Raw genomic sequence first — 26,364 nt, 5'->3', positions numbered from 1 at the left:
ACCCCAATTCTGGGAAAGATTGAAGGCAGGAGGAGAAGAGGACTACAGAGGATGAGATGGTTGGATGGCATCACCGACATGATGGACATGAGTTTGGGTAGGCTCCAGGAGTGGTGATGGGACACTGGGAAGCCTGGCGTGCTATCGCTCATGGGGTCACAAAGATTTGGATATGACTGAGCGACCGAACTGAGCTGTAATCCATGGCATTGCAAAGGGTAGGATATGACTGAGCAACTGAACAACAACTGGATTTGTAGCCTGCTCATGTACCTTTCCGGAGATGGCAGTGGCAACCCACTCTAGTACTCTTGCCTGGACAATCCCATGGACGGAGAAGCCTGGTAGGCTGCGGTCCATGGGGTCGCTAAGAGTCGGATACGACTGAGCGCTTTCACTTTCACTTTTCATTTTCATGCCTTGGAGAAGGAAATGGCAAACCACTCCAGTATTCTTACCTGGAGAATCCCAGGGATGGGGGAGCCTGGTGGGCTGCCGTCTATGGGGTCCCACAGAGTCGAACACGACTAAAGTGACTTGGCGGCAGCAGCAGCATGTACCTTTCTGCCCTGCTCCTTCCCTCTAGTCTAAACAGCCTTAGTTCAGAAAAATGAAAGTTCAGAAATTATACATCAAAAAAATTTTTGTTCTGTTTATTGAGTATAATTTTCTGTTCTGCATGATATTTGCTTCCTTTAGCAGGAAAAATAGTTGCTGCTTTATACTCATGTAGCCCATTCTTGTTATATTTCTGTGTGGGTCAGTGACCGTCACATGGAAAAACATTCCTTTCACTTGCACTAAAGGTTTGGAAACTTTGGGAAAATATCCAAGAGTCCATGGTGTCAATTCACATGGTACTTGCTCCAGGGGTGGGTGCTGGCTCTGCTGTTGCTCACACATTTTAGCTCCCACTGTGGACCCAAGGTCATGCAGATACAGAGGTGGATAGGTCTGAGAGAGCGATCAGAAAATGCAGGGAGGGGAAGTGGATAGCGGGCTCTGTATTCTCCAAAACTGACTTCACTTGTTATGGGAAACAGGGCACCTCTGCACTGAAGCAGACAGGAAAGCAACATTGTAATACGATTCTTTTCAAGCCTTCTTAGAAAGCACCATCTTGAAGAATTTGTGCTGAACTTAGGGGGCTTTCCCGTGGAAAACAGGAGCCCAGAAGAGATTTTAAGTAGGAACTAATTTAATTGGATTCTAGAAAGATCCTTGGGCAGCCACGTAGCAGCTAGATGAGAGACGGGCAAGATCCTGGGAATGGACAGTTGCTACCATGTTCAGGTGAGAGATGATTGATCAAGCTGTGGTCCTGCTTGGAGAAAAGCGGACAAGATGGCCACAGGCACCCTGAGAAAACAGAATCCACTGTGAAGGGGTACAGGACAGAGACGACAAAGATTCACTGGGACAAGCTTTACAAGGAGGAGAAGTAAGAATGGGGCATGGACTGAACATCACAGAGGCCACGCTGAGTGACAGGTACCCTTGGGACATGCAGGTACAGGGGACCACAACCAAGAAGGTCAAGAACAGCAAGCAGAATGATGGCTCCTCAAAGATGTCCACATCCTGATCCCAAAACTCACATGGCAAAAGGGACTTAAGGATTTTGAGATGGAAAGAGTATCCTGAATTACCCAGGCGGGCCCAATCTAATGACACATACCCACATAAACAGATAATCTTTCCCAGGTGTAGTCAAAGGGAGACGTGACAAAGGAAGAAAGAGAGATGCAATGTTGCTGGCTTTAAGATGGGGGAAAGGGGCCATAACCAAGGATGTGGGGAGCCTCTAGATGATGGAAAAAACAAGGCAATGGATTCTCCCCTGGAGCCTCCAGGCAGGAATGTAGCCTTGCTAATACCTTTACTGTAGTCCTGTGAGACCTGTGTTGGAGTTCTGACCTCCAGATTGGTAAGATAATAAATTTGGGTTGTTGAAAGCCATTAAGTTTGTGGCAATTTGTTGCAGCAGCAATAAGAGACTAAGACATGGATGACAGATCCAGGTACTTAGCCTGCACACCCACCCCCCACCCCCGTCCCCCACACACACCTATGGACCACTGTCTGCAGCCTTACCCTGGTGATGCCCAGCGCGCCCACATTCTCACTGTAGGAGGTGGTGCCGTTCCCTGTCCCCCAGGCCCCTGCCAGCAGGCAGCCCAGGCCCTCGATGCCGATGCCTCGGTTGATGGCGTGCTTCGGAGGGGGTGGCGCCCCCACCAGGCGGGCACAGGCATAATAATCGCCTATTGACTCCACCATTGAGGAGATTACGCCTGCGATGATCCCAAAGACCCCAGCCAGGCTGACGGTGGGGAGGCCCCACTGTCCTGAAAATCCAATGCAGAGGGAATATTAACCCAGAAGACAACAGGTTACTGGACCCCCAAATAATTTCTTTCCGAGAGGATTCTCCGGAAGGCTTTAAAAACTGGGCAACACGTCTTCCAGTACCACAACTGTCCTGAGACTTTGTCTTGGACCCCTGCCTTACCCGTGCCTCCCCGGGGGTAGGTCAGATGCCCTGACCTTGAGCTCCCAGGGCACACAAAGAACCAGCAGCCCGGCCTTTTCCCAGGAAGGCCCTGAAGCATTCTGAATTCAAGATGCTTACTCAGGGAGGCGCTAGCTCCCTAGTCCATGAGGCCACCCCTGCCTATCACCGCTGAAACGTGCTTATTCACACAACCTGAGCCAAGAACTGCAGGGAAAGGAGACCAAAAGAGGCCTAAGAGATGGCCTTGACCTCCAGCCCAGAAATGTTCTCCTTCAGTCTCGAGCCTCCCTTGTGTGGGACCCACCAAGTCCAGGAGGAGACCCAGATGCTGGCTAGAGGTCGGGTTCCTCTGTGCTTTTCCCACCCACAGGCTGTTGTCAGATCCCCTGGAGAAGATTCTCACCCGCCCCCACCCCTGGCTCCACTCACCACCCACTCTGGTGCCCTGAGCCCCATGGACAGACCTAAGAAGCATGTGTCCCAGGCAATAAGGGCCCAGTGCTCTCATTACCTGGGTAAGGGAAGCGAAACCACGGAGCCTGGCTCAGGACGTTGCCTCTGGTGTCAGTGCGGGCCAAGTACCCGTAGGCTGTGGGCGCTGACGGGAGGGCGTCGGTGACTGTGAGCACAAAGCAGAGCAGCCACGAGATGCAAAGCCCCAGCAGCACCTGCGGAAGGGAGGTGCCCTTCACACCTGACCCCACTCCCTGCCCCGGTCCCCACCTCCCAGCAGGGCTGGACAAAGGAGAGAGCTCAGGAAAGCTCTTCAAAGTGAGGAAGTGTGGATTAGGAACCCTTCCAGTAACAACAGAAATCTGCCGTGTCTGTGGGTGAGTGACTCGGTAAAGGAACACAGACAATAAACCATAGGGAGACCTTATGCCAGGTAGAGGCAGAAATGTCTAGGAAAGCAGACAAGGTCTGGGTCAGAAGGACTGCAAGCTGACTCCCTTTCTACTGTTTGCTGGTCACATGACTTGCTTCAAACTCCCTGAGCCTCAGTTTGCTCATCTGTACAATGGAATTTCAGCCATTGCTCTGCTGAGCCTGAAGCAGGATTTCTTAAAGTGGGGTCCTCAGATATATTGATTTTTAATCTCTGGTGGTAGAACCCCAGACACCTGTATTTTTAGCAATGTTCCCAAGTGAATCTTATGTACACTGAACTTTTGAACCACTGGCCTACAGGGTTGTGGAAGGATCAATGAGATCTCTATATGGAAGTATCTTTTTTACAATGCAGAATGTCGTTCATAGGTGAATTAAACCTGAAAACACCTTTATGGGGTTGGCAAATGTGCCTGCTTGACAGAATGGAACAAATTCAACAGAGAAGGCTCTGAAAAAGGAGGCACCATCTGAATCATCCAGGAACCAATGAGAAAGAACCTAAGCATCTTGGCCCTTCGTTTTGCACCCATAGTGGTGATCCTGGCTATCTCCATGTTCTGAGGGCCATGTTCTGAGGACGTCCCGGCAAACATAAGGAAGCTGTCCCACACTGGCAACCACTGTAGCAACCTGGGGCGAGCTCTCCGCTCCTGCAGGAGAGAAGCATTGAGGGAGGAGCTGTAGGGCATTAAGCCAACGCTCCCACCACCCACGGGCAGAGTGGGGAGGAGCAGTTAGGGGAGGCCGAGGAGTAGAGGCCACCGCAGGTGGAGAGCATTTGACTTCAGGCCTATCTGGATGAGCAGGAGGCTGCTCCTCACTCTCCAGGTGAGTCAGCTAAGGATGGCGGCGGGTGGGGAGTGCTTCTTACAGGGAAGACCTGAAACAGGTAGAGCTTAGAGGTGTGACACTTCTTCTCTCGTCCATAAACGGGCACGGGCACTGCGATGTTTTTCAGGTACTGAGAAAACAGCACGATGAGGAAGATGGTCCTGAAACAGAAACAAACCACACCCAACCTGGTGAGCTGGGCTCATCCAGAGCGAGGATCCAGGAAGCTGGGCCACTGTGTGCTTCCGGGTCTGGGGAGCAGGGGCTGTGCTAGGAGGGCCCTCATCGAGGCCCTGCTCTGCATCCTGCCAGCTGGGAACAGGTGGGCGGGCCCCTTTCAGAGGCTGCAGGTGGCTGAAGAGGAAGAGTGGGCAGAGGACTACTATTCCTTGGGACCTGAGAAATGAGCACGACAGCTGCATAGATCCAGCCTGGAGCCAAAGACCATCTTTTCTCCCAGGTGGTCCTGCAGGCCCTTGAGGTCAGAGTGAATGAGCACATCCATCTGTTGTTGCCAAATTCCTCCAAAGCTCTGTTTAAATGTTGAGGGCCTCTTCTCCACCCCACTCCTAAGCCTTCCTCACACTCTTCCCCGCCATCTCCATCCCCCACAAGCTGGCTGTCACTGCCCCATCCCCTGAACAAGCTTGACACTCTGGGACCCTCAACACTCTCTCCTGGTGTCACAGGTACTTGGACTCAAGTCTTAACCCTCTGCCAAACTACCAAATGCTTGAGAGCTGGGCCATGTCTCTGTACCCTTCCCAGGAGCTGGAGGTATACAAATATTTGCTCAGTGAAAACCTAGGAGGCAAGGGATGGGTAGCATCAGCCATCTGTGAACCCTGCATTAAGTATGTTTATACACTGCCTGTGGTGAACTCATTGTCTGTGAGGATTAATAACAAACAAATAGTAATAATACATTCTAAATAGCCATGTCACTGCTTTTTAAGGTATTATAATGTACATGAACTAGAGAGCCTCTTGATGAGGATGAAAGAGGAGAGTGAAAAAGTCAGCTTAAAACTCAATATTAAAAAAATTAAGATCATGGCATCTGGTCCCATCACTTCATGGCAAATAGAAGGGGGAAATGTGGAAGCAGTGACAGATTTCCTCTTCTTGGGCTCTAAAATCACTTCAGCCATGAAATCAGAAGACAATTGCTTCTTGGCAGGAGAGCTACGACAAAACTAGAGAGTGTGTTAAAAAGCAAAGACATCACTTTTCTGACAAAGGTCCATCTAGTCAAAACTATGGTCTTTCCGGTAGTCATATATGGGTGTGAGAGCTAGACAATAAAGAAGGCAGAGTGCTGAAGAATTGATGCTTTTGAACTGTGGTACTGGAGAAGATTCTTGAGAGTCCCTTGGAAAGCAAGGAGATCAAACCAGTCAATCTTAAAGGAAATCAACCCTGAACACTCTTTGGAAGGACTGATGCTGAAGCTGAAGCTTCAATACTTTGGCCACCTGATGCAAACAGCTGACTCATTGGAAAAGACTCTGACGCTGGGAAAGATTGAAGGCAGAAGGAGAAGAGGGTAACAGAGGATGACATGGTTGGATGGCATCATCTATTCAATGGACATGACCTTGGGCAAACTCCAGGAGATGGTGACGGACAGGGAAGCCTGGCATGTTGCAGTCCATGGGGTCACAAAGAGTTGGACACGACTTGGCCTCTTAACAACAACAAATGTTCATGAAAGTACTTGTAAACCACCCGAGCTTGCCAATATCCAGGACTCACTCTTTATACTGGGTAACCTTCCTCTAGAGGGAACTCAAATGGCCCTCCCATCCCAGAGGGTACTTACGTGACAGCAATCCCCCAGTGGATCCCGGCGTTGTCTCCCGCAGAATCAAAGAGAGGCAGGGCCACCAGGGAGATTGTGGGAGCAATGGTCAAGGGGCCGATGAAGCGCATGAGGAAGCCAATGAGGCCAGAGAAGCCCACCAGCATCTGGACACAGGAGGCAACCATGACGGCTCCCTGCAGCTGAAAGGGGAGAGTGGGGCTTATCGTCTGAGACCGCGCGGCGGGGCGGGGCCTGTGGCGGGGCGGGGCCTGCGGCGGGGCGGGGCCTCAGGCCTGCCCAGGCCACCGGGATCGGCGGTACCTTCAGAGGCAGGGCATGGGGCAAGGCTGGACCCCAAAGGAAGCCACGGAAGGCGAGCTCTGACCTCACTCCTCTCTCCAGTCCTCTATTGCCAACTGTCTGTTGGACATTTTCACCTTATGTGAAGTTTTTCAGAAAGTAGACTTCAAGATTATGTGTTGATCATAGTGATGATGCTGATGACTTGTAATACTGGTGTTACCCAGTAGTGTATTGACTGTCTTGCTGCTTTACTTTTCTCTGTTTTCCTACTTTCTGTCGCAGAGGCTGGCAAAGGGGACAGAGAGTGAATTGTTGAGGTTCTGTGGGCTGTCCAGGCTCAGTCAAAACTTTTCCAGACAAGATGGGAACAAATGAGCTTGCCCATGTTCTAATAAAACTCCACGGACAGGCCCTGAAATTTGTATTTTGTACAATTTGGACTTGTCATAAAATATTATTCTTCTTTTGATTTTTTTTCCAACCATTTAAATTATGAAACCATTTTTAGTTTGCGGGCCATTCAAAAAACAAGCAGAAGACAGGCAACCGGCCAGATTTGGCTCATAGGCTGTAGTTTGCCAACCGCTGAGCTATGGGACTCATTAAGTTTATTTCTCTGTTTTTACTTTACTTATATGGGTGTTATACATTCTTTTTTATCCCTTGCTTTGAAGTCTGATTTCCAAGAAAAGAAAAGTCTGATTCCTGCTTTATTTTGATTAGTGTTAATATGGTATATTCCTCTCCGTCTATTTACTTTTAATCTACATGTATCTTTATATTTAAAGTAGGTTTCTAGAGAAAGACAAATATAATATGATATCACTTATACGTAGATCTTTTTTAAAAGGGTACAAATGAACTTATTTACAACACAGAAAAAGAGCCACAGATGTAGCAAACAAGATTATGGTTATCAGAGGATAAGAGAGGAGGGGTAAATTAGAAGACTGAGGATGACATTACTATATATAAAACAGATAACTAACAAAGACCTGCTGCAGAGCATGGCAAACACGACTCAGTATTCTGTAATGGTCTATACATATGAGAAAAGAATCTAAAAGGAGTGGATATATGTATATGTATAACTGGTTCACTTTGCTGTACATCTGAAACTAACACAACATTGTAAATCAACTCTACTCCAATAAAATGTTTTAAAAATCAAAGTAGGTTTCATCTGGACAACATATGATGGGATCTTATTTTTTGATCCACTCTGACAATCTCTGGTCTTTTAATCAGTGCCTCTAGAGCAATGATGTTCAAAGTAGTTATTGATATAGTTGGATTAATATCCACCATATCCACTACTGTTTTCTATTTGTTGCCCTTGTTCTTCATTTCTTTTTTTGTCTTCTACTATTTGTTTTTGTCTTCTACTCTTTTTCTGCCTTTGGTGGTTTTAACTGAGATTTCTATATGACTCCATTTTCTCTCCTTTCTTAGCATAACTATTATCCACTGTTTTCCCTTTAGTGGTTTCCCTAGAGTTTGCAATAAACATTTACAGTGAACTCAAGTCCACTTTCAAATAACACTATACTACTTCATGAGTCATATGAATAACTTACAGTTACAAAACAATTCTAATTTCTCCCACCTAGCCATTTTATCATTGCTGTCATTCATTTCACTTATAGATAAGCATACACAAGTATATACAATTTTTTAAACTACCATAATGCCAGAAGGTGAAGTTTAAATTGGTCTAACGTGTTGAAACCTGAGCTTGCAATCTCTTCCCTACCATCATTTTCTTAAAACACAATCACTATTTACCTTTCCTCTCTATTATTTCTTATCTCCCAGAAAGTAATGACATGACTGTTGGTCCTATATTTGCCTCACTTTCATTTGTGGCTACTATTGTGATGTAGAGTTGGACTGCTAACCACTGGTGGTTTCAAGACTTGAGATGTGAGTAAAAAAATATAACCCAGTGAAACATGGAAAAATCTACTTTGAATTCCAATAGGCTAGCTCAGTGAATTAAACCAATCCATTGATCAGTGAAAGGAAGTTGAAACTTGCAAAACCTTTCCCTTGTTTACTGGTGAAAAACCCTGGACCAGCAGATGGAGCTAAAACACCACAGCTAAGACTCCGGGTTTGCGCTCACTCTCAGACACTTGGAAGTGATGTGGAAAAGAAATAGTGGAGGCTACCGTTCTGGATCTGGGCAAGAGGAACCCCTACCCTGGGCCCTGTGCTTTAGAGCAGGGGTTGGCGAACTTTTGCTATAACTGGTCAGATAATAAACATTTCAGGTTTTGTGGGCCACACGTAGTTTCTGTCGCATGTTCTTTTTTTAATTTTAAACAACTTAAAAATGTAAAACCAGGACTTCCCTGGCAGTCCAGTGGTTACAACTCCACCCTTCCATGTCAGGGGGTCAAAGGTTCAATCCCACACACCCCACAGCATGGTGTGGCCAATAATAAATAAATAAATAAAATGTAAAAATTGTTCTTAATTGGTAAGGAGTGAAAAACAGATTGGGCTTCCCTGGTAGCTCAGCTGGTAAAGAAACCACTTGCAATGCAGAAGACCCCAGTTTGATTCCTGGGTCGGGAAGATCCCCTGGAGAAGAGATAGGCTACCCACTCCAGTATTCTTTGGCTTCCCCGGTGGCTCAGATGGTAAAGAATCCACCTGCAATGCAGGAGAACTGGGTTCGATCCCCGGTTTGGGAAGATCCCCTGGAGGAGAGCATAGCAACCCACTCCAGTATTCTCGCCGGGAGAATCCCTATGGACAGAGGAGCCTGGTGGGCTACAGTCCATGGGGTCTCAAAGGGTCAGACACGACTGAGCACAGCGAAGCACAAAACAGATTGCAGGCTAGATCTGGTCTAAGAGCCATAGTTTGCTGACTCTGGCTTTAGAGGACTCAGAAGCACAAGAATAGTGAATGTACTAAAGAAAATCCGGTTATGTCTGTCACTTGGGATCCTGTGCCCGGTGCAGGCTCAGCATGACCCACATCCCTAAACATCCTCTCACTACTAGTACTGTGTCCTCAGAACACAAGGTAACCGCTTCTGACTATTCCAGTGTTGGAGCAGACACGTCATTAGAACCCAGGAAGGATTTGAGCAACAGAAGTGCTCAGGCAGGAGAGGAGACAAATTAACTTGTTGGATCTTTCTTCTCAGATAGTACGAAGGCAAGAGATTCTTGCATAAGAAATTACAGTTCTCGGGGCTTCCCTGGGGACTCAGTGATGAAGAATCCACTTGCCAATGCAGGACACACGGGTTCCATCCTTGATCCAGGAAGATCCCACAGGCTGCAGGGCAACTGAGCCCGTGGGCCACAACTATTGAACCTGTGCTCTGGAGCCCGGGAGCCACAACCACTGATCCCACATGCCTCACCTACTGAAGCCCGAGTGCCCTAGAGCCCACGCTCCACAACAAGAGAAGCCACTGAAATGAGAAGCCTACGCGCCACAACTAGAGAGTAGCCCCATGCACAGCAATGAAGACCCAGCCCAGCCAAAAATAAATTAAAAAAAAACCAAATTATAGTTCTCAGTAAGTCTAAGTGAAAGGGAAATCGTGCCCCTGGCATCTAGCAGATCAGGGTAAAGAAACTGATGAAATAAAATTCATATTTTAAGGCATACAAGAAAAAAAATTAAATATACAAGATGATTGCTCCTTGGAAGAAAAGCTGTAACAAACCTAGACAGCATATTAAAAAAGCAGAGGCATTACTTTGCCAACAAAGGTCCGTATAGTCAAAGCTATGGTTTTTCCAGTAGTCATGTATGGATGTAAGAGCTGGACCATAAAGAAGGCTCATCACCAAAGAATTGATACTTTTGAACTGTGGTGCTGGAAAACACTCTTAAGAGTCCCTTGGACTGCAAAGAGATCAAATCAGTCAATCCTAAAAGAAATAAATCCTGAATATCCATTGGAAGGGCTGATGCTGAAGCTGAAGCTCCAATCCTTTGGTTACCTGATGTGAAGAGCTGACTCACTGGAAAAGACCCTGATGTTGGGAGGGATTGGGGGCAGGAGGAGAAGGGGACGACAGAGGATGAGATGGTTGGATGGCATCACTGACTCGAAGGACATGAGTTTGAACAAACTCTGGGTGATGGTGAAGGACAGGGAAGCCTGCGTGCTGCAGTCCATGGTGTCGCAAAGAGTCAGACACAACTGAGCGACTGAACAACAACAACAAAGGAAGACAAGAAAAAAAATTAAATATAAAATTCTTTCTGTTTGTTTGGGCCTCCTCCCTCCCTAAAATGCAGTGTGCACCCACATTACGCATTAACCAGAGCTCTTCAAAGATGGAAGGGCCAGATAAACAGTAAAGCAGTTTTTTTTCCTTTCTTCTGATGCTAACAATGTAACTTCTTTTATTTATTTATTTATCTTTTAATTGAAGGATTAGTGCTTTGCAGAATCATGTTAGTTTCTGCCAAACATCGACATGAATCAGCCATAGGTATACATATGTTCCCTCCCTCTTGAACCTCTTTCCCATCTCCCTCCCCATCCCACCCCTCTAGGTTGTAGCAGTGTAACTTCTTGAAAGAATAGTGTTCTTTCTCAGCTCTGTTGGGAGTCATAGTGACCTGCTGCTCCCTTCTATGTGTTTACCTGGACAATGTGTCCCCGGTGAACTTTACATGAAATATCAGTATGTCATTTTAACGTATGATCCTTTGTCTCAAAAAAGTATATGACTATGCCTTTGACTTCTAACAGGTGAAACAGTTCCCAGAGGTTCCTGACAATCTGCTCCCTGGGTTATAATCCTCAGTTTGGCTCGAGTAGAATCCCCCACTTTTTTTCTTAACTTGATAGTTAATTAAAATTTCCACTTCTTATTCTTTGCTTAGTTTTAATTTGGATTTACCAAAGCCAAGTATTGCCTCCCTGGGGGAGAGAAGAAACAAAACCAAACCTCAAACCACATGTGTTTTGTGATTCATGCTATTGATGATATAATACAAATAGGCTGCACTGAAGAAGAAATACACCCTGCTTTGAAAAAAGTTGTTTGACAAATGGCATTTGAAGGTTAGCCAATTGACCTGGCAAAAATCCAGGGCCCACCAGCTTGACAAGTGAAATCCTTAGGTATGTCTTGGTCTAGAGCTACATGGAAAAGTTTATTAAATATTAAAAACTCCTGTTAACTCTGGGTCCACCTTGAGAAAAGAAAGGAAGCATAAGGACTTGATAGACCACTGAAGTACATCCACGTCTCTTGGACTGTAGATCAGAGCACAGGCATGCGCAGAAAGGCTGTTTTGGAAGGGAAGAACAGCAGAAAGCTCTGGCTGAAATTCACAAGCTATGGCTCAGACTGGTCTCAGACCAGCACCCCAACCAGCACAGCACTCCTGAGATAGCAGAAGTGTTGGTGGTTGAGTCCACACTGAATGAGGCCTGACCCTGGCAGATGCTAGGTGCTTCAGCTCTGAGTGGGGCATTTGGTGCAGAGTTGGCCCAAAGCAGCTACTCAGCCACTCTCTCTTTGAAGTGGCTAAGCCACTCTCCTAACTAGTCTGCTACTGGGCACTGTTTGGAATTAGAGCACTATTGACTGGCACCAAATAACTCTAAGATCAGAAATCTCAATGTAAGACCAGAAACTATAAAACTCCTAGAGGAGAACATAGGCAAAACACTCTCCAACATAAATCACAGCAGGATCCTCTATGACCCACATCCCAGAATATTAGAAACAAAAGCAAAAATAAACAAATGGGACCTAATTAAACTTAAAAGCTTTTGCACAACAAAGGAAACTATAAGCAAGGTGAAAAGACAGCCCTCAGATTGGGAGAAAATAATAGCAAACGAAGCAACAGACAAAGGATTAATCTCAAAAATATACAAGCAACTCCTCCAGCTCAACTCCAGAAAAATAAATGACCCAGCCAAAAAATGGGCCAAAGAACTAAACAGACATTTCTCCAAGGAAGACATACAGATGGCTAAAAAACACATGAAAAGATGCTCAACATCACTCATTATCAGAGAAATGCAAATCAAAACCACAATGAGGTACCATTATACGCCAGTCAGGATAGCTGCTATCCAAAAGTCTACAAGCAATAAATGTTGGAGAGGGTGTGGAGAAAAGGGAACCCTCTTACACTGTTGGTGGGAATGCAAACTAGTACAGCCGCTATGGAGAACAGTGTGGAGACTCCTTAAAAAACTGGAAATAGAACTGCCATATGACCCAGCAATCCCACTTCTGGGCATACACACCGAGGAAACCAGATCTGAAAGAGACACGTGCACCCCAATGTTCATCGCAGCACTGTTTATCATAGCCAGGACATGGAAGCAACCTAGATGCCCATCAGCAGACGAATGGATAAGGAAGCTGTGGTACATATACACCATGGAATATTACTCAGCCATTAAAAAGAATTCATTTGAATCAGTTCTAATGAGATGGATGAAACTGGAGCCCATTATACAGAGTGAAGTAAGCCAGAAAGATAAAGACCATTACAGTATACTAACGTATATATATGGAATTTAGAAAGATGGTAACAATAACCCTATATGCAAAACAGAAAAAGAGACACAGATGTATAGAACAGACTTTTGGACTCTGTGGGAGAAGGCGAGGGTGGGATGTACATCGAAACATGTATATTATCTAGGGTGAAACAGATCACCAGCCCAGGTTGGATGCATGAGACAAGTGCTCGGGGCTGGTGCACTGGGAAGACCCAGAGGGATCGGGTGGAGAAGGAGGTGGGAGAGGGGATCGGGAAGGGGAATACATGTATATCCATGGCTGATTCATGTCAATATATGACAAAAACCACTACAATATTGTGAAGTAATTAGCCTCCAACTAATTTTAAAAAATTAATAAATAAATAAAAGAAAGAAATCTCAGTGATATCTTGAATGATGTCAGAAAGACATTCAAATAAGAAAGGGGCGTGTGTGCATGCTAAGTCTCATCAACAGAACTTGCTGGTTAAAGGGAAATAGTTACAATCGGAAAAAGAAAACACAGTTACACAGGGAGGAGTTCGTAGGATCCATGAGTAAGTACAGTCCTTGCCTTCCCTGGGTGGACACTACTTCACAAGATAATCTAACTCTAGCAACCAAGATTTGGATCTCACTATGTGGGTCTTTGAATTCAGAAAGCAAGTTGGAGTCTTGCTAAAGGTGCTGCTCATCCACCTGAGAAAGATTGATTCTAAAAAGTGTAACATTTCAATAGAAAGGCTCTGATGGAGGAAAGAAGGCAAGTCTAAGTCCAGCCAATGAACAATGTGTGTGATGTGCCAGTGGACACGAAATTACCCAAAATCATCCCTTTAGAATTTTAGGTTTTCAAGCTGTGGCCAATGGACTTGCAGTTTGGTCTGGCAAGTCGGTCATAGAGGCTGTACTGAAATTTCACCTTTTATGGGACAGGACTTAATAGCCAAATCTCAAATACTGGTGGTTCATATCAATGTCCCCGTGTCTTAAAAAAGAGGAGGGAAGTATGACTTTGAATGTAGTCACTAGGGTCCAGGAGATGACACCTCAGGTCACAAGCCACGCACATGTGGGCTCACAAACTGCACAATCTCCATCTCTATCTGATGTTGTCTGTGTTTCCCAGGATGATCCAGATTGATGACAATAATTGATTGATGACAGTGATGGTCACAGGTGCCTCTGGTGGGAGAACATGAAGATAAATGGCCCATCACAGAGCTGGTACGCTGCCCAAACTGGACAGTCCACAGAGTATGGGAGATTTTTAACACTCTTTAAAAACCTGGTGGTTCTGGAGAATTGTGGTGCTGGAGAAGGCTTTTGAGAGTCCCTTTGACAGCAAGGAGATCAAACCAGTCAATCCTAAAGGAAATCAACCCTGAATATTCATTGGTAGCTGAAACTCCAATACTTTGGCCACCTGATGTGAAGAGCTGACTCATTGGAAAAGATCCTGATGCAGGGAAAAAATTGAGGGCAGGAGGAGAAGGGGGTTACAGAGGGTGAGATGGTTGGATGGTATCACCAACTCAATGGACATGAGTTTGAGCAAACTCCAGGGGACAGTGAAGGACAGGGAAGCCTAGTGTGGTGCAGTCCATGGGGTCACAGAGTCAGATATGACTTACTGACTGAACAACAACATGAAAAACCTGGTATGGACAGTGTTTCTGATTTGAACTTTGCCTATCCTGTCACTGAAGCCCTGGCCCAGGCTACAATATAGAGACTAGCAACTCAGACCGAAATCACCATGAAGATCAACTTATGTATTAAATAGCTCAAGGATCACTTTGCACAGCATGAACATGACAGGAATGGACCAAGAAATACAATATCAATTGATCTTTTCATATTTCATGACACTTCACCCCAAAGCAGTAAAATTACTGCAAAATTAGAATGTGTGCTTGAAGCAATAAAGGCAGGAAGGGCAGGCTTTGCAGGGTAACATAGTGTAAGCTCAAGATCAAGCTGAAAATGGGGTACAAAAGTGAGTCGCCAGTGGAGCAGTTGGAGCAGAGGGTAAAGAAATCTTATTTTCCCAGGACTAGAGCTTTGGTTGTGTTCCTTAAGATGGAATACTAGAATCAATTTAATTTGACTTGCTGGTATTCTGATGGAATTTATGGGCCAGATTGGAAAGTCTGGTGTTTTTCAGGATGCATCCTACCCAGTGGAAAGAATCCAGTGACAATATATTTATTAAATCATTTGAAAGTACCTTGGGAAAGGACATACAAAGGAATGTTTAGCAATGTTATTTTTCCTGCCCACTAATTAAAAATTAGGGGAGAAAAACTCAAAACCCCCTCTAGAAGCAAGAAAATGGGTTGAGAAGGGCTCATCGTGGGGGGAAAAAAGATGGTGGCAGAAAGAATTAGAGTCACCAAATCTTGCATCAAATAATGCTGCTTTTGCCCATTGTGTTTAAAATGGGAATAATAAAATGATTTCTTAGTCATACTTCTAGATACATCTTCAATCTGGGATGAGGGGTGCTGGCATCATAATTGATTCTATGAAACTGAAGCACATCTAATAAAGTTAGACCCAAAGTATACTGGGCTGTACCGAATGGACAGTGAGGAATGAACACCAAAACCTACAGTGATGCTGGCATATTTAGGACGTGGTCTGTTGCCTGAACTTTAAGATTAAAAGGTCATAGACTGACTAGGAGCTCACAGGTGATTTACATGATACTTGATGAAATGAAAGTCACAGAAATAATGATAAATAACAAAATCTATATTGGGATATTGAACTCTAGTCACCAGTTAAAGGGCTTCCCAGGTGGCATAGTAGTAAAGAATCTGCCTGCCAATGAAGGAGATGCAAGAGACTCAGGTTTGATCTCTAGGTGGGGGAGAGCTGCTGGTTTAGGAAATGGCAACATATTCCAGTATTCTTGCCTGGAACATTTCATGCACAGAGGAGCCTGGCAGGCTACAGTCCATGGGGTCACAAAGAATCATACACGACTGAGCACACACACACACACACACACACACACACACACACACATAGTGTTAATGTGGCAAGCATAGGAGCAAGAATGAGTCCAGGTTTTCAAATAAGATGAGGACAATTACAGTTAATTCTATATCATTCAATAGCATCATAAAAGAATGATACAAGTTTACCATAATGCACTCAGGAGAGTGGCTAACATGAAAAAGCTAGAAAATGTTGGTGAGATTGTGGAGTAACTGGGACTCACATGATGCTGGCAGGAGGGTAAATTGGAACATCCACTTCAGAAATGTATTTGCTAGTGCTTACCCAAGTGGAACATATGCACAATGTGATGGTGAATTTTACATGTCAATTGGACTGAAGGATGCCCAGACAGCTGATAAAACATTATTTCTGCAGTGTTTCCAGAAGAGATTAGTATATGAACCAGTGAACTGAATGAAGCAGATGGCCCTATCCAAAATGAGTATCTCTCTCTGCTAAATCACTTCAGTCATGTCAGACTTCTTGTGACTCAATGGACAGTAGTCCTCCAGGCTTCTCTGTCCACGGGAGCCTCCAGGCAAGAATATTGGAGCTGGTTTATACTGGTTATATTCCAGGCAAGAATACTGGCGTGCTCTTCTCCAGGGGATCTTCTTGACCCAGGGATTTGATCCATGTCTCTTACGCTCCTGCATTGGCAGTCATGTTCTTTACCATTAGAGGCACCTGGGAAGCCCACCCAATGTGAGTGAGTGCCATCCAATCCTTTGCAGGACACAACAGAACCAAAAGGCAGAGGAAGAACATTTCCACTTGCTGCTTGAGCTGGGACATCCATCTTCTCCTGCCCCCAGACATCAGCACTCCTGGTTCTCAGGCCTTTGGAAACAGATCAGGACTTACATCATTGTCCCTCCGCCCCATCCCCCATTGGAGTGTTCTGTCAATTCTATTCCCTCTCATTGGTCAAACTTGGGTAAGAATAGGAATCTTGTTAGGAATGTGTCTCCTCTGTATTACCTCTTCCTTCATCTGTCACGTAATGAGAATGTGACCCTTATTGCAGCCATGAGGCTGCTGAACTTGGACTGGGTGGGAGGCTGGATGGACCCTGGCTTTGCTAAGGCTTGTCAGCTAGACTCCCAGGGATATCTACTAACAGACTGCTCTAGGTCCATAGCCCTGAGTTTTGGAATGCCTTTGGTCCAGTCCTAGTGAGCTTAGGGAAGGCACACTAAGACAATAAGTGAGGGCTGGAGTAATGCCTGAGCAAACTACCTTGTACTAGAAGGAATGGAAAAGATCAGTTTTCATTTCAATCCCAAAGAAGGGCAATGCCAAAGAATGTTCAAATTACCCCATAATTGCACTCATTTTCCATGCTAGCAAGGTAATGCTCAAAATCCTTCAAGTCAGGCTTCAACAGTACGTGAACCGTGAACTTCCAGATGTTCAAGCTGGATTTAGAAAAGGCATAGGAACAAGAGATCATATTGCCAATATTAGATGGATCACAGAGAAAGCAAGGGAATTTCAGAAAAACATCTACTTCTGCTTCATTGACTACACTAAAACCTTTGACTGTGTGGATCACAACAAACTGTGGAAAATTCTTCAAGAGATGGGAATACCATATCACCTGACCTGCCTCCTGAGAAACATGTATGCAGGTCAAGAAGTAACAGAACCAGACAGGGAACAATGGACTGGTTCCAAATTGGGAAAGGAGTACGTCAAGGCTGTATACTGTCACCCTGTTTATTTAATGTGCATGCAGAGTACATGTTGTGAAATGCCAGGTTGGATGAAGCACAAATGGAATCAAGATTGCTGGGAGAAATATCAATAACCTCAGATATGCAGATGACACCACACTTATGGCAGAAAGCAAAGAGGAACTAAAGAGCCTCTTGATGAAAGTGAAAGAGAGAAGAGTGAAAAGGCTGGCTTAAAACTCAACATTCAAAAAACTAAATTGTGTCATCTGGTTCCATCTCTTCATGGCAAATAGGTGGGGAGACAATGGAAACAGTGACAGACTTTATTTTCTTGGGCTCCAAAATCACTGCAGATGTTGACTGCAGCCATAAAATTAAAAGATGCTTGCTCCTTGGAAGAAAAGCTATGACCAACCTAGATAGCATATTAAAAAGCAGAGACATGAATTTGCCAACAAAGGTCTGTCTAGTCAAAGCTATGTTTTTTCCAGTAGTCATATATGAATGTAAGAGTTGGACCATAAAGAAGGCTGAGCATCAAAGAACTAATGCCTTCGAACTGTGGTGTTGGAGAAGACTCCTGAGAGTCCCTTGGACTGAAAGGAGATCCAACCAGTTCATCCTAAAGGAAATCAAGCCTGAATATTCTTTGGAAGGACTGATGCTGAAGCTGAAACTCTAATACTATGGCCACCTGATGCGAAGAACTGACTCATTTGAAAAGACCCTGATGCTGGGAAAGATTGAAGGTGGGAGGAGAAGGGGACGACAGAGGATGAGACGGTTGGATGGCATCACCAACTCAATGGACATGAGTTTGAGTAAACTCTGGGAGTTGGTGATGGATGGGAAGACCTGGTGTGCTACAGTCCATGGAGTAACAAAGTGTCAGACATGACTGACTGTGTGACTGAACAACAAGAAGAACCCCACACCATACAGTGCTTGTGTAACTCTGCCCCTGCTCCAGAGGACGTGGTCCTTTGAGTCGCTCCAAGCTTACATATTTAAGGTCAAGCTGGGAGGGAGTTGATTGGACTTCCTAGAAATCTCAGGCGACCTTCACTCTCATATATTATTCCACCCATGAGCCATCCTTGACACCTCACCTCCGAGGCCAGGTGAGGATGTTAGAGTCTGGAAGCTGTGAGGCCTACGGTCCCTGAGGGTGTGGCTGGGCTTTCTGCTGACAATCCTGTGTGCTGATTTCCTAATCATTTAGATAAGCCAACCTGGAGCACAGGCTTCCTGGTGACTCAGAGTGTAAAGAATCTGCCTGCAATGCAGGAGATCAGGATTCCATCCCTGGCTTGGGAAGATTCCCTGGAGGAAGCCATGGCTACCCACTCGAGTATTCTTGCCTGGGGAATTCCATGGACAGAGGAGCCTGGTGGGCTACGGTCCATGCATTTCCAAAGAATCAGACACGACTGAGTAACTAACACTCACTGAACTCAACTTCTGGAGCACGGCCAAACTTTCGAGCCTGCTTCAAGGCCACCAGTTTCTTTCCCTGAATGACACAACTGAATTAAACAAGAACCAAGTGTCTTAAAGTTTGTAATCCTGCCTAGCAGTGAGCTGAAAAAATGAGTCAAGTCCGAAGCCCCTTTTGAGGACCACCCCATTCCTCGCACCCCCACCCCCTCAACCTCTTACCTCTCGGATCCTCCTTTGCCATTCCTCAGTAAATTCGGGCGAGCTGGTGTTCACCAGGCTGGCATTGAGTGTCCACGTGGGGCACTTCCAGGTGGGAAGAGACAGCATGGCCAGGGAGGGGGCCAAGAAAGCAAATGTCCCTCCCTGGAGAATGGGCAGCCTGGAGGAGGGGAAGGGAGACAGTTACCCACTAGCCCCTTTAACACTGGCCTGTCACTGGCCCCAGCAGAGGCCTTTTAATCCCAAGTTCTACCTTGGTTTCAGGGCAACACATGACTCCTGCAGTTCTCAGTTATAGGGAACTCCTATCAATCTCCAGGTCAGATCCACGAACTGTGCCAGACTTTGGACAGCTAGGAGAGGTGGGGAGGATAAGACCAGCAGACCTGATCCCGTTCCTGGAGATGAGAGCCCAGGAGCAGAGAGTCACGTACTGGGAAACGATCTGGGGCAGCACAGAACTCAGGAAACACGTTTGGTGAGTGCCGCTGCCTTCCAGTCCCAGAGATCAAAGCACAATTCACACACATCAAGTTCCCCCACTGACAAGAGATGCACAGCCTAGAATCTGATGGCCAGATTCCTTTGCGCCTTCAAAAATGAAGGGCAATTCCAGACCTCTACCTCCAGGCTCCTTTTTGTCACAGGGACTGAACATGCTTGAGGTCCATTATCAGGGCGTGTCCCCCACACAGGCCTTTCTTCCTCCTGGTCAGCGTCTTACTCTGGCCTCTGTGAGAACTTCTAGCGGTGTCCATCTGACTTCTCTCCCTTCAAGGTGAACCATGCCTGATAAGTCAACCTCCAATAACCCTGTCTTACTAGAAGGTCAGAAGCTGTTGAGGCTGACCTGGTCTCCTCACCCTTCATATTATAATAGAACTGGTGTGAAGGGAGAGTGGAACAGAGGATCTTAGCCTCTTGCTTGCATTTGTCATAGTATAGCATACCCAGTTTAGATACTTGTTCTTAACAATACTAAAAGAGTACTTTTGAAATCAGGATTCCATGAAGATAGCTTGAAGAGTCTTCTTGAGAACAAACACATTTTATTTAGTGAAAATATTAAGTATATGAAAGAGTTTTACTGCCTAACTGGATTTTGTCCTGGCTGAACATAGGAACTAGCAAGGCCTGAGCATCAGCCTCAGATGAGTTCACAGGCTTGTCAAATGGTACACCCAGGCATGGGGAGAGCTTAGACCTCCAGGTGATTCTAACATCAGCCAGAGTTGAGAACAACTGATCTAGATTCATAAATCTAGACCCATAAGGCTCCAAAAGATTGGAATATATGGCACACACAGGGCAGGAAACATGGGTGATGGAAAGGGTATGTATGAATGATTTTTTAATTAAAAAAATTATGGTGGGGAGAGGTAAATCAGGACTTCAGGATTAACATGTACACACTAATATACATAAAATAGGTAAACAACAAGGACCTACTGTATAGCACAGGGAACTATATTTTATAATAATCTATAATGAAAAAGAATCTATATATATAATATATATTTATATATATGTATAACTGAATCAACTTGCTATATACTTAAAACTAACACAACACTGTAAATTAACTATACTTCAATTAAAAATTCATAGAAATTATGAAGCTAAGTATCTTGACAGAGAAGGGAAACACACTATACTTATATCATTGCAAAATCCCTTTTGAACTTTTAAAATGAACATAGACATCTTTGCATATCATATGTACCAACAGTATGTAAGACAAGATTTGTGTTTCAGTTTTTTGCTGTAATTCCATATACATATTTCATTCACTCAACAAATATTTACTAAGGACTTGCTCTGTGGGAGGCACTGGTTGTCAGGTATTGGAAATACCACAGTGAGTGAGACAAAATTCCCACCTATATTCTAGTTACATATTTTCTGGTTAGCCTTTGTACTAACAAACTAATCATTTACAGTAACTCACTCTCAGGGATTCTTTAAACAGTTTACAGCTACACTTATAAACAATCCATCACTGCTATACCACCATGGCCTCAGCCATTTCAGTATTACTTGGTTCCATGAGGGCAGAGAAGTCTATTTTTCTTTTCTATCCCTCCAGGACTGAGGTTAGTATTGCAAAATCTATCAACATTGGGTTTTCTCATTTCATTTTTTTAGTTTAATAGGCATATAATGAAATCCTGACAACTGTGAATTTGCATTTTATTAAGTCACGAAAGATGTGATTTTATGTCTGTTTTTCCTTGTCTATAAACTGTTTTACTCATTACATAGAAATTAGATACTGCCAAAATATATTTAAAACAGTTTTACTGATGGTGAGATTTGTTTTCACTTAAAAAATATTTTCAAAAAAAATATATTTTCAGTTATTATATCCCTAACTTAGAACTTATTTAAGGGATATTTCAAATTTTTCAAGTAGTTCAGCATTTTTCTAACTCTGTTCATGTTATTTTTTTTCAAGATTATTACATGTAGTTGGGATAATGTACTAACATAATAGATGCACTTTTTACCTTTTTTTTTTTTTTTTTTTGCTGCACCTCTCAGCTTGCAGAATCTTAGTTCACCCACCAAGGGAACTTGCATCAAAAGCACCGAGTCCTCACCACTGAACCACCAGGGAATTCCCCCTACCTTTTTGTAACTACTAAATATATTTTATGTTCAAGGGCAAGATGAATTGTTTCCATTAATTTACTAGAGTGTATTCCTATGTCCTATCATTAGATTCATACAATGTATCCATAAATTCTTCCTTCACTCTCCTATACTCAGATCTTCTAATCCCATTTTCCATTCATTCCTGTCCCCCTCCCCACCTTGTTTTATGAGCATTACCACCTTGCTCATACTCCTTATTGATACTCTTTTGACAGAGCTCTATGTATATTTCTTGCATTTCTACTAGTTTTTCTTTTATGCATTTTCTTGGTACATGTTTAAGACATATGCATTCAGTATCACTACAAGGCTTTCATTATTCTACATACATTTTAGCTTTTGTGGTGACTTTAATGTATCTCAGAGCTGCTTTTAATTTCACAATTAATTTCATCTTATTTTAAAAATTTTACCTTGAGTATGATTCATTATTATTATTAATATGCCTTCTAACTCCTTTGTAAACCACAGATTGTTGATTTTTATAACAACATTTTAGAAATAGAAGGGCCATTTGAAGCATATCCAGCTGGGCCTTATTATTTTATAGATAACAGATCTGGAGCCCAAGGTCATAGACTTAACCAGAATAAGTCTTAGGTTTTTTCACCATGGCCCTATAACACCAATTAAGAGCATGGTATAGACCAAAGGCAAGTTCGAATATGACTTTGCCTTATCAGCTGTGTGACCAAGGCATGTTGCCCAACTTCTGCAAGTCTCAGTGTCCTCTTTGACAAAATATAGTAGTAATTCCCAAGGAGTAACTGTGAAGATAAAATATATATAAGTGATTAGCACGATGCCTGGGGAAGAGCTCAATAAATAGAATAATCTTCATTATTATTCCCTCTGAAATGTGTGGTTACTTCTGGAAAGGGTCACTCAGTCATGTCGACTCTTTGTGACCCCATGGACTACAGCATGGCAGGCTACCCTGTCTATCATCAACTCCCAGAGCTTGCTCAAACTCATGTCCGCCAAGTCAGTGTTACCATCCAACCATCTCATCCTCTTGTCATCCTCTTCTCCTGCCTTCAATCTTTTCCAGCATTAGGGTCTTTTCCAATGAGTTGGCTCTTTGCATCAGGTGCCCAAAGTATTGGAGCTTCATCTCCAGCATCAGTCCTTCCAAAGAATATTCAGGGTTGATTTCCTTTAGGATGGACTGGTTTGATCTCCTTGCAGTCCAAGGGACTGTCAAGAGTCTTCTCCAACACCACAGTTCAAAGGCATTAGTTCTTCGACACTCAGCCTTCTTTATGGTCCAACTCTCACATCCATACAAGACTACTGGAAAAACCATAGCTTTACTATGTGGACCTTTTTGGGCAAAGTAATGTCTCTGCTTTTTAATATGCTATCTAGGTTGGTCATAACTTTTCTTCCAAAGAGCAAGCGTCTTTTAATTTCATGGCTGTAAGTCACCATCTGCAGTGATTTTGGAGCCCAAGAAAATAAAGTCTGTCACTGTTTCCATTGTCTCCCCCATCTATTTGCCATGAAGTGATGGAACCAGATGACATGATCTTAGTTTTCTGAATGTTGAGTTTTAAGCCAGTTTTTTCACTCTCCTTTTTCACTTTCATCAAGAGGCTCTTTAGTTCCTCTCTGCTTTCTGCCATAAGGGTGGTGTCATCTGCATATCTGAGGTTATTGATATTTCTCCCAGCAATCTTGATTACACTTGTGCTTCATCCAACCTGGCATTTCACATCATATACTTTGCATATAAGTTAAATAAGCAGGGCGATAGTATACAGCCTTTATGTATTCCTTTCCCAATTTGGAACCAGTCCATTGTTCCATATCCTGTTCTAACTGTTACTTCTTGACCTGCATACATGTTTCTCAGGAGGCAGGTCAGGTGATCTGGTATTCCCATCTCTTGAAGAGTTTTCCACAGTTTGTTGTGATCCACGCAGTCAAAGGCTTTAGCGTAGTCAATGAAGCAGAAGTAGATGTTTTTCTGGAATTCCCTTGCTTTCTCTATGATCCATCTAATATTGGTGATATGATCTCTGGTTCCTATGCCTTTTCTAAATCCAGCTTGAACATCTGAAAGTTCACAGTTCACATACTGTTGAAGCCTGGTTTCAGTCATATGAGGACTTCCTTCATAGCTCAGTTGGTAAAGAATCCACCTGCAATGCAGGAGACCTTGGTTTGATTCCTGGGTCAGGAAGATCTCCTGGAGAAGGGATAGACTACCTACTCCAGTATTCTTGGGCTTCCCTTGTGGCCCAGCTGGTAAAGAATCCACCTGCAATGTGGGAGACATGGGTTTGATCCCTAGGCTGGGAAGATCCCCTGGAGAAGGAAAAGTCTACCCACTCCAGTATTGTGGTATGGAGAATTCCATGGACTGTATAGTCCATGGGGTTGCAAAGAGTTGGAAAAGGTTATGTATACCAAAACATTTTCTTAAGTTTTCCTCAAATAACAGATGTTATAATATAGGCTTTTTGTTTTGTTTTGTTTTAAAGCTGTTGCCTGGCATTCCCATTTCTTGAAGGTTGGTTCTCTAAGATGTGCTTTCTAAGACTCTCCCTTGTCCATTCTCCCCTTTCCTTCACTCTTTACTATCTCATCTGTATGCTCAAGTCTGAAGAACATTCCCCACCATCTTCCTTTACAACAACTTGCAAAACCTACAGTCTCAGGAACGTGCCTTAAAAATTTGATGGGATTGGTATTTTAAGTGGTCAAAGCCACAGATGTGTGTCCGTGGGGGTACTATCAACATCTAAGCTCATATAGTGTTGTAAAGTTACACAGCATTTTCTCACCCTTATCTCAGGAGTATTGCAGGGTGTGTAGCACAATGCTGCTTTGTCTCTGGATGAGGAAACTGATACTGGGGGGGGGGGGGTGGGGTGGGGTGGTGCAGAGCACTGATCAGAAAGTCTGAGTCACGGGGCCAAATTGTGACAGTATGTTTGTTATAAGAACAATTGATAAGAGGACATGTGGTAAGAACAAACTTCTTAAACAGTTTATGGTAATGATTAGGTGAGTAATTTTTCTCATTTCTTAGTATATATGAATACTTCCATTTGGGCTCATAAAGTAGGAACAGCTAAACTTTTGGAAGTATTGGGAAGTTAAGCTTCAATCCTTCTCCCTGAGTTCTCATGCACTCCATAAAAATAGTATACATGACACTTGTTAAAGATGTTAAGGCAGGCTTTATTCAAGGGGGCTACTACAATGGGATTTTGTAATAGGGGAGAGAGATCAAGCTCAACTGCCAATGTGACAAGGAAAGGTGAGAATTTATAGCCAAGGAGGAGGGTGGGATTCAGTGGATAGAAAAGTACTAAGAGGAAGCATCGGGGTGAGGAGAGGATTCTTGATGAAGACAGGACAAGGTGATTGGACATCACCTGGGGATGATGGAGAATGAGGAACCCAATCAGAGAGTGAGGGTGGATAGTCTCACTACAGGATTGAGCAGGATTCTTGCTAAAATTGAACCTTGCAGAGACCAACATGGAAGCTCAAAAGTCAAGCCTAGTTGAACAGTTGTTTATTGGATGTAGCAGTAGGATGATCATAGTCAATCTTGTGTGTTAGACACTATGACTAAATGGATCTCTTCCAGTTAAATAGACTCAGCACAACTTGGGCTTGTACAAAATCCTGCAGCAGAGGGGGAAGGTTGCATAATACTTTGGAGTTCCTAAAACTACACTGGAAACTAGAAGGCAAGGGAACAATGATTTCAAAATTCTGAAAAAAAAAAATTACTTCCAACCTAAAATTCTATATCCAACCAAGTTATCAATCAAATATGAGAATAGGATCAAGATATTTTCACATATGAAGAGTCTCACAGAATTTATCTCCCACGTGGTCTCTCAGGAAACTACTGTGTGTTCATGTTCCACCAGAAAAAAGAGAAAGGCATGGGATCAAGAGATCTAGACTTGAAAACTGACATGAAGAGAATTGCCAGGATAAGGGTAAAGAGGCATCTCAAGATGACACATCTAATATACACCAGGAACGTAGCGACTGTTCCAGACGATAGCAAGTCAGAGAGCCCCGGGGGTAGTCCATCAAGAAGATGATGATAATAGTTACCTGATGAGATGAAATTATCAAGAAGAGATTTATACCAACAGGCAGGGAGTTCATCATTGAAATGGAAATAAACAGAAACTTTAAAGTATTTTTTTAAAGATATTAATTTTAGAGAAAACACGCAGTCATTATAATGTTCAGGCTTCCCTAGTGGCTCAGTGGCAAAAAATCTGCCTGCCAAGGCGGGAGCCATGGGTTCAATCCCTGGTTTAGGAAGATCCCCTGGAGAAGGAAATGGCAACCCCCTCCAGTATTCTTGCCTGGGAAATCCCATGGACAGAGGAGCCTGGTGGGCTACAGTCCACGAGGTCTCAAAAGAGTCAGGCATTACTTAGTGACTAAACAACACCATTATAATGCGAACACTCAATGTTGGGAAGATGTGAGAATAGGAAGATGGAAAATATGCTTATATGTGGTAGGAGTGAGGGGCTGTGAA

The 26,364-nt window shown here is 43.9% G+C and overlaps 1 protein-coding gene across 1 annotated transcript in view; it reads right to left on the bottom strand.

The window, feature by feature from the left end:
• LOC110128973 (solute carrier family 23 member 1-like) overlaps nucleotides 1-26,364 on the bottom strand; it is a 62,897-nt gene that overhangs the window by 14,190 nt on the left and 22,343 nt on the right. The window contains exons 4-8 of the mRNA XM_020880065.2: nucleotides 19,185-19,344; nucleotides 6,060-6,241; nucleotides 4,278-4,398; nucleotides 3,027-3,183; nucleotides 2,095-2,348 (exon numbers count right to left, since the gene is read on the bottom strand). Coding sequence (XP_020735724.2) covers nucleotides 2,095-2,348; nucleotides 3,027-3,183; nucleotides 4,278-4,398; nucleotides 6,060-6,241; nucleotides 19,185-19,344 — 874 coding nt within the window. The remainder of the gene's footprint in view (nucleotides 1-2,094; nucleotides 2,349-3,026; nucleotides 3,184-4,277; nucleotides 4,399-6,059; nucleotides 6,242-19,184; nucleotides 19,345-26,364) is intronic.

This window comes from Odocoileus virginianus, chromosome 1 (assembly GCF_023699985.2).
Source record: "Odocoileus virginianus isolate 20LAN1187 ecotype Illinois chromosome 1, Ovbor_1.2, whole genome shotgun sequence".
Taxonomy (NCBI): Eukaryota; Metazoa; Chordata; class Mammalia; order Artiodactyla; family Cervidae; genus Odocoileus; species Odocoileus virginianus.
Note: the sequence above shows the minus strand (reverse complement) of the source record. Positions and strands in the feature narration are given on the sequence as shown.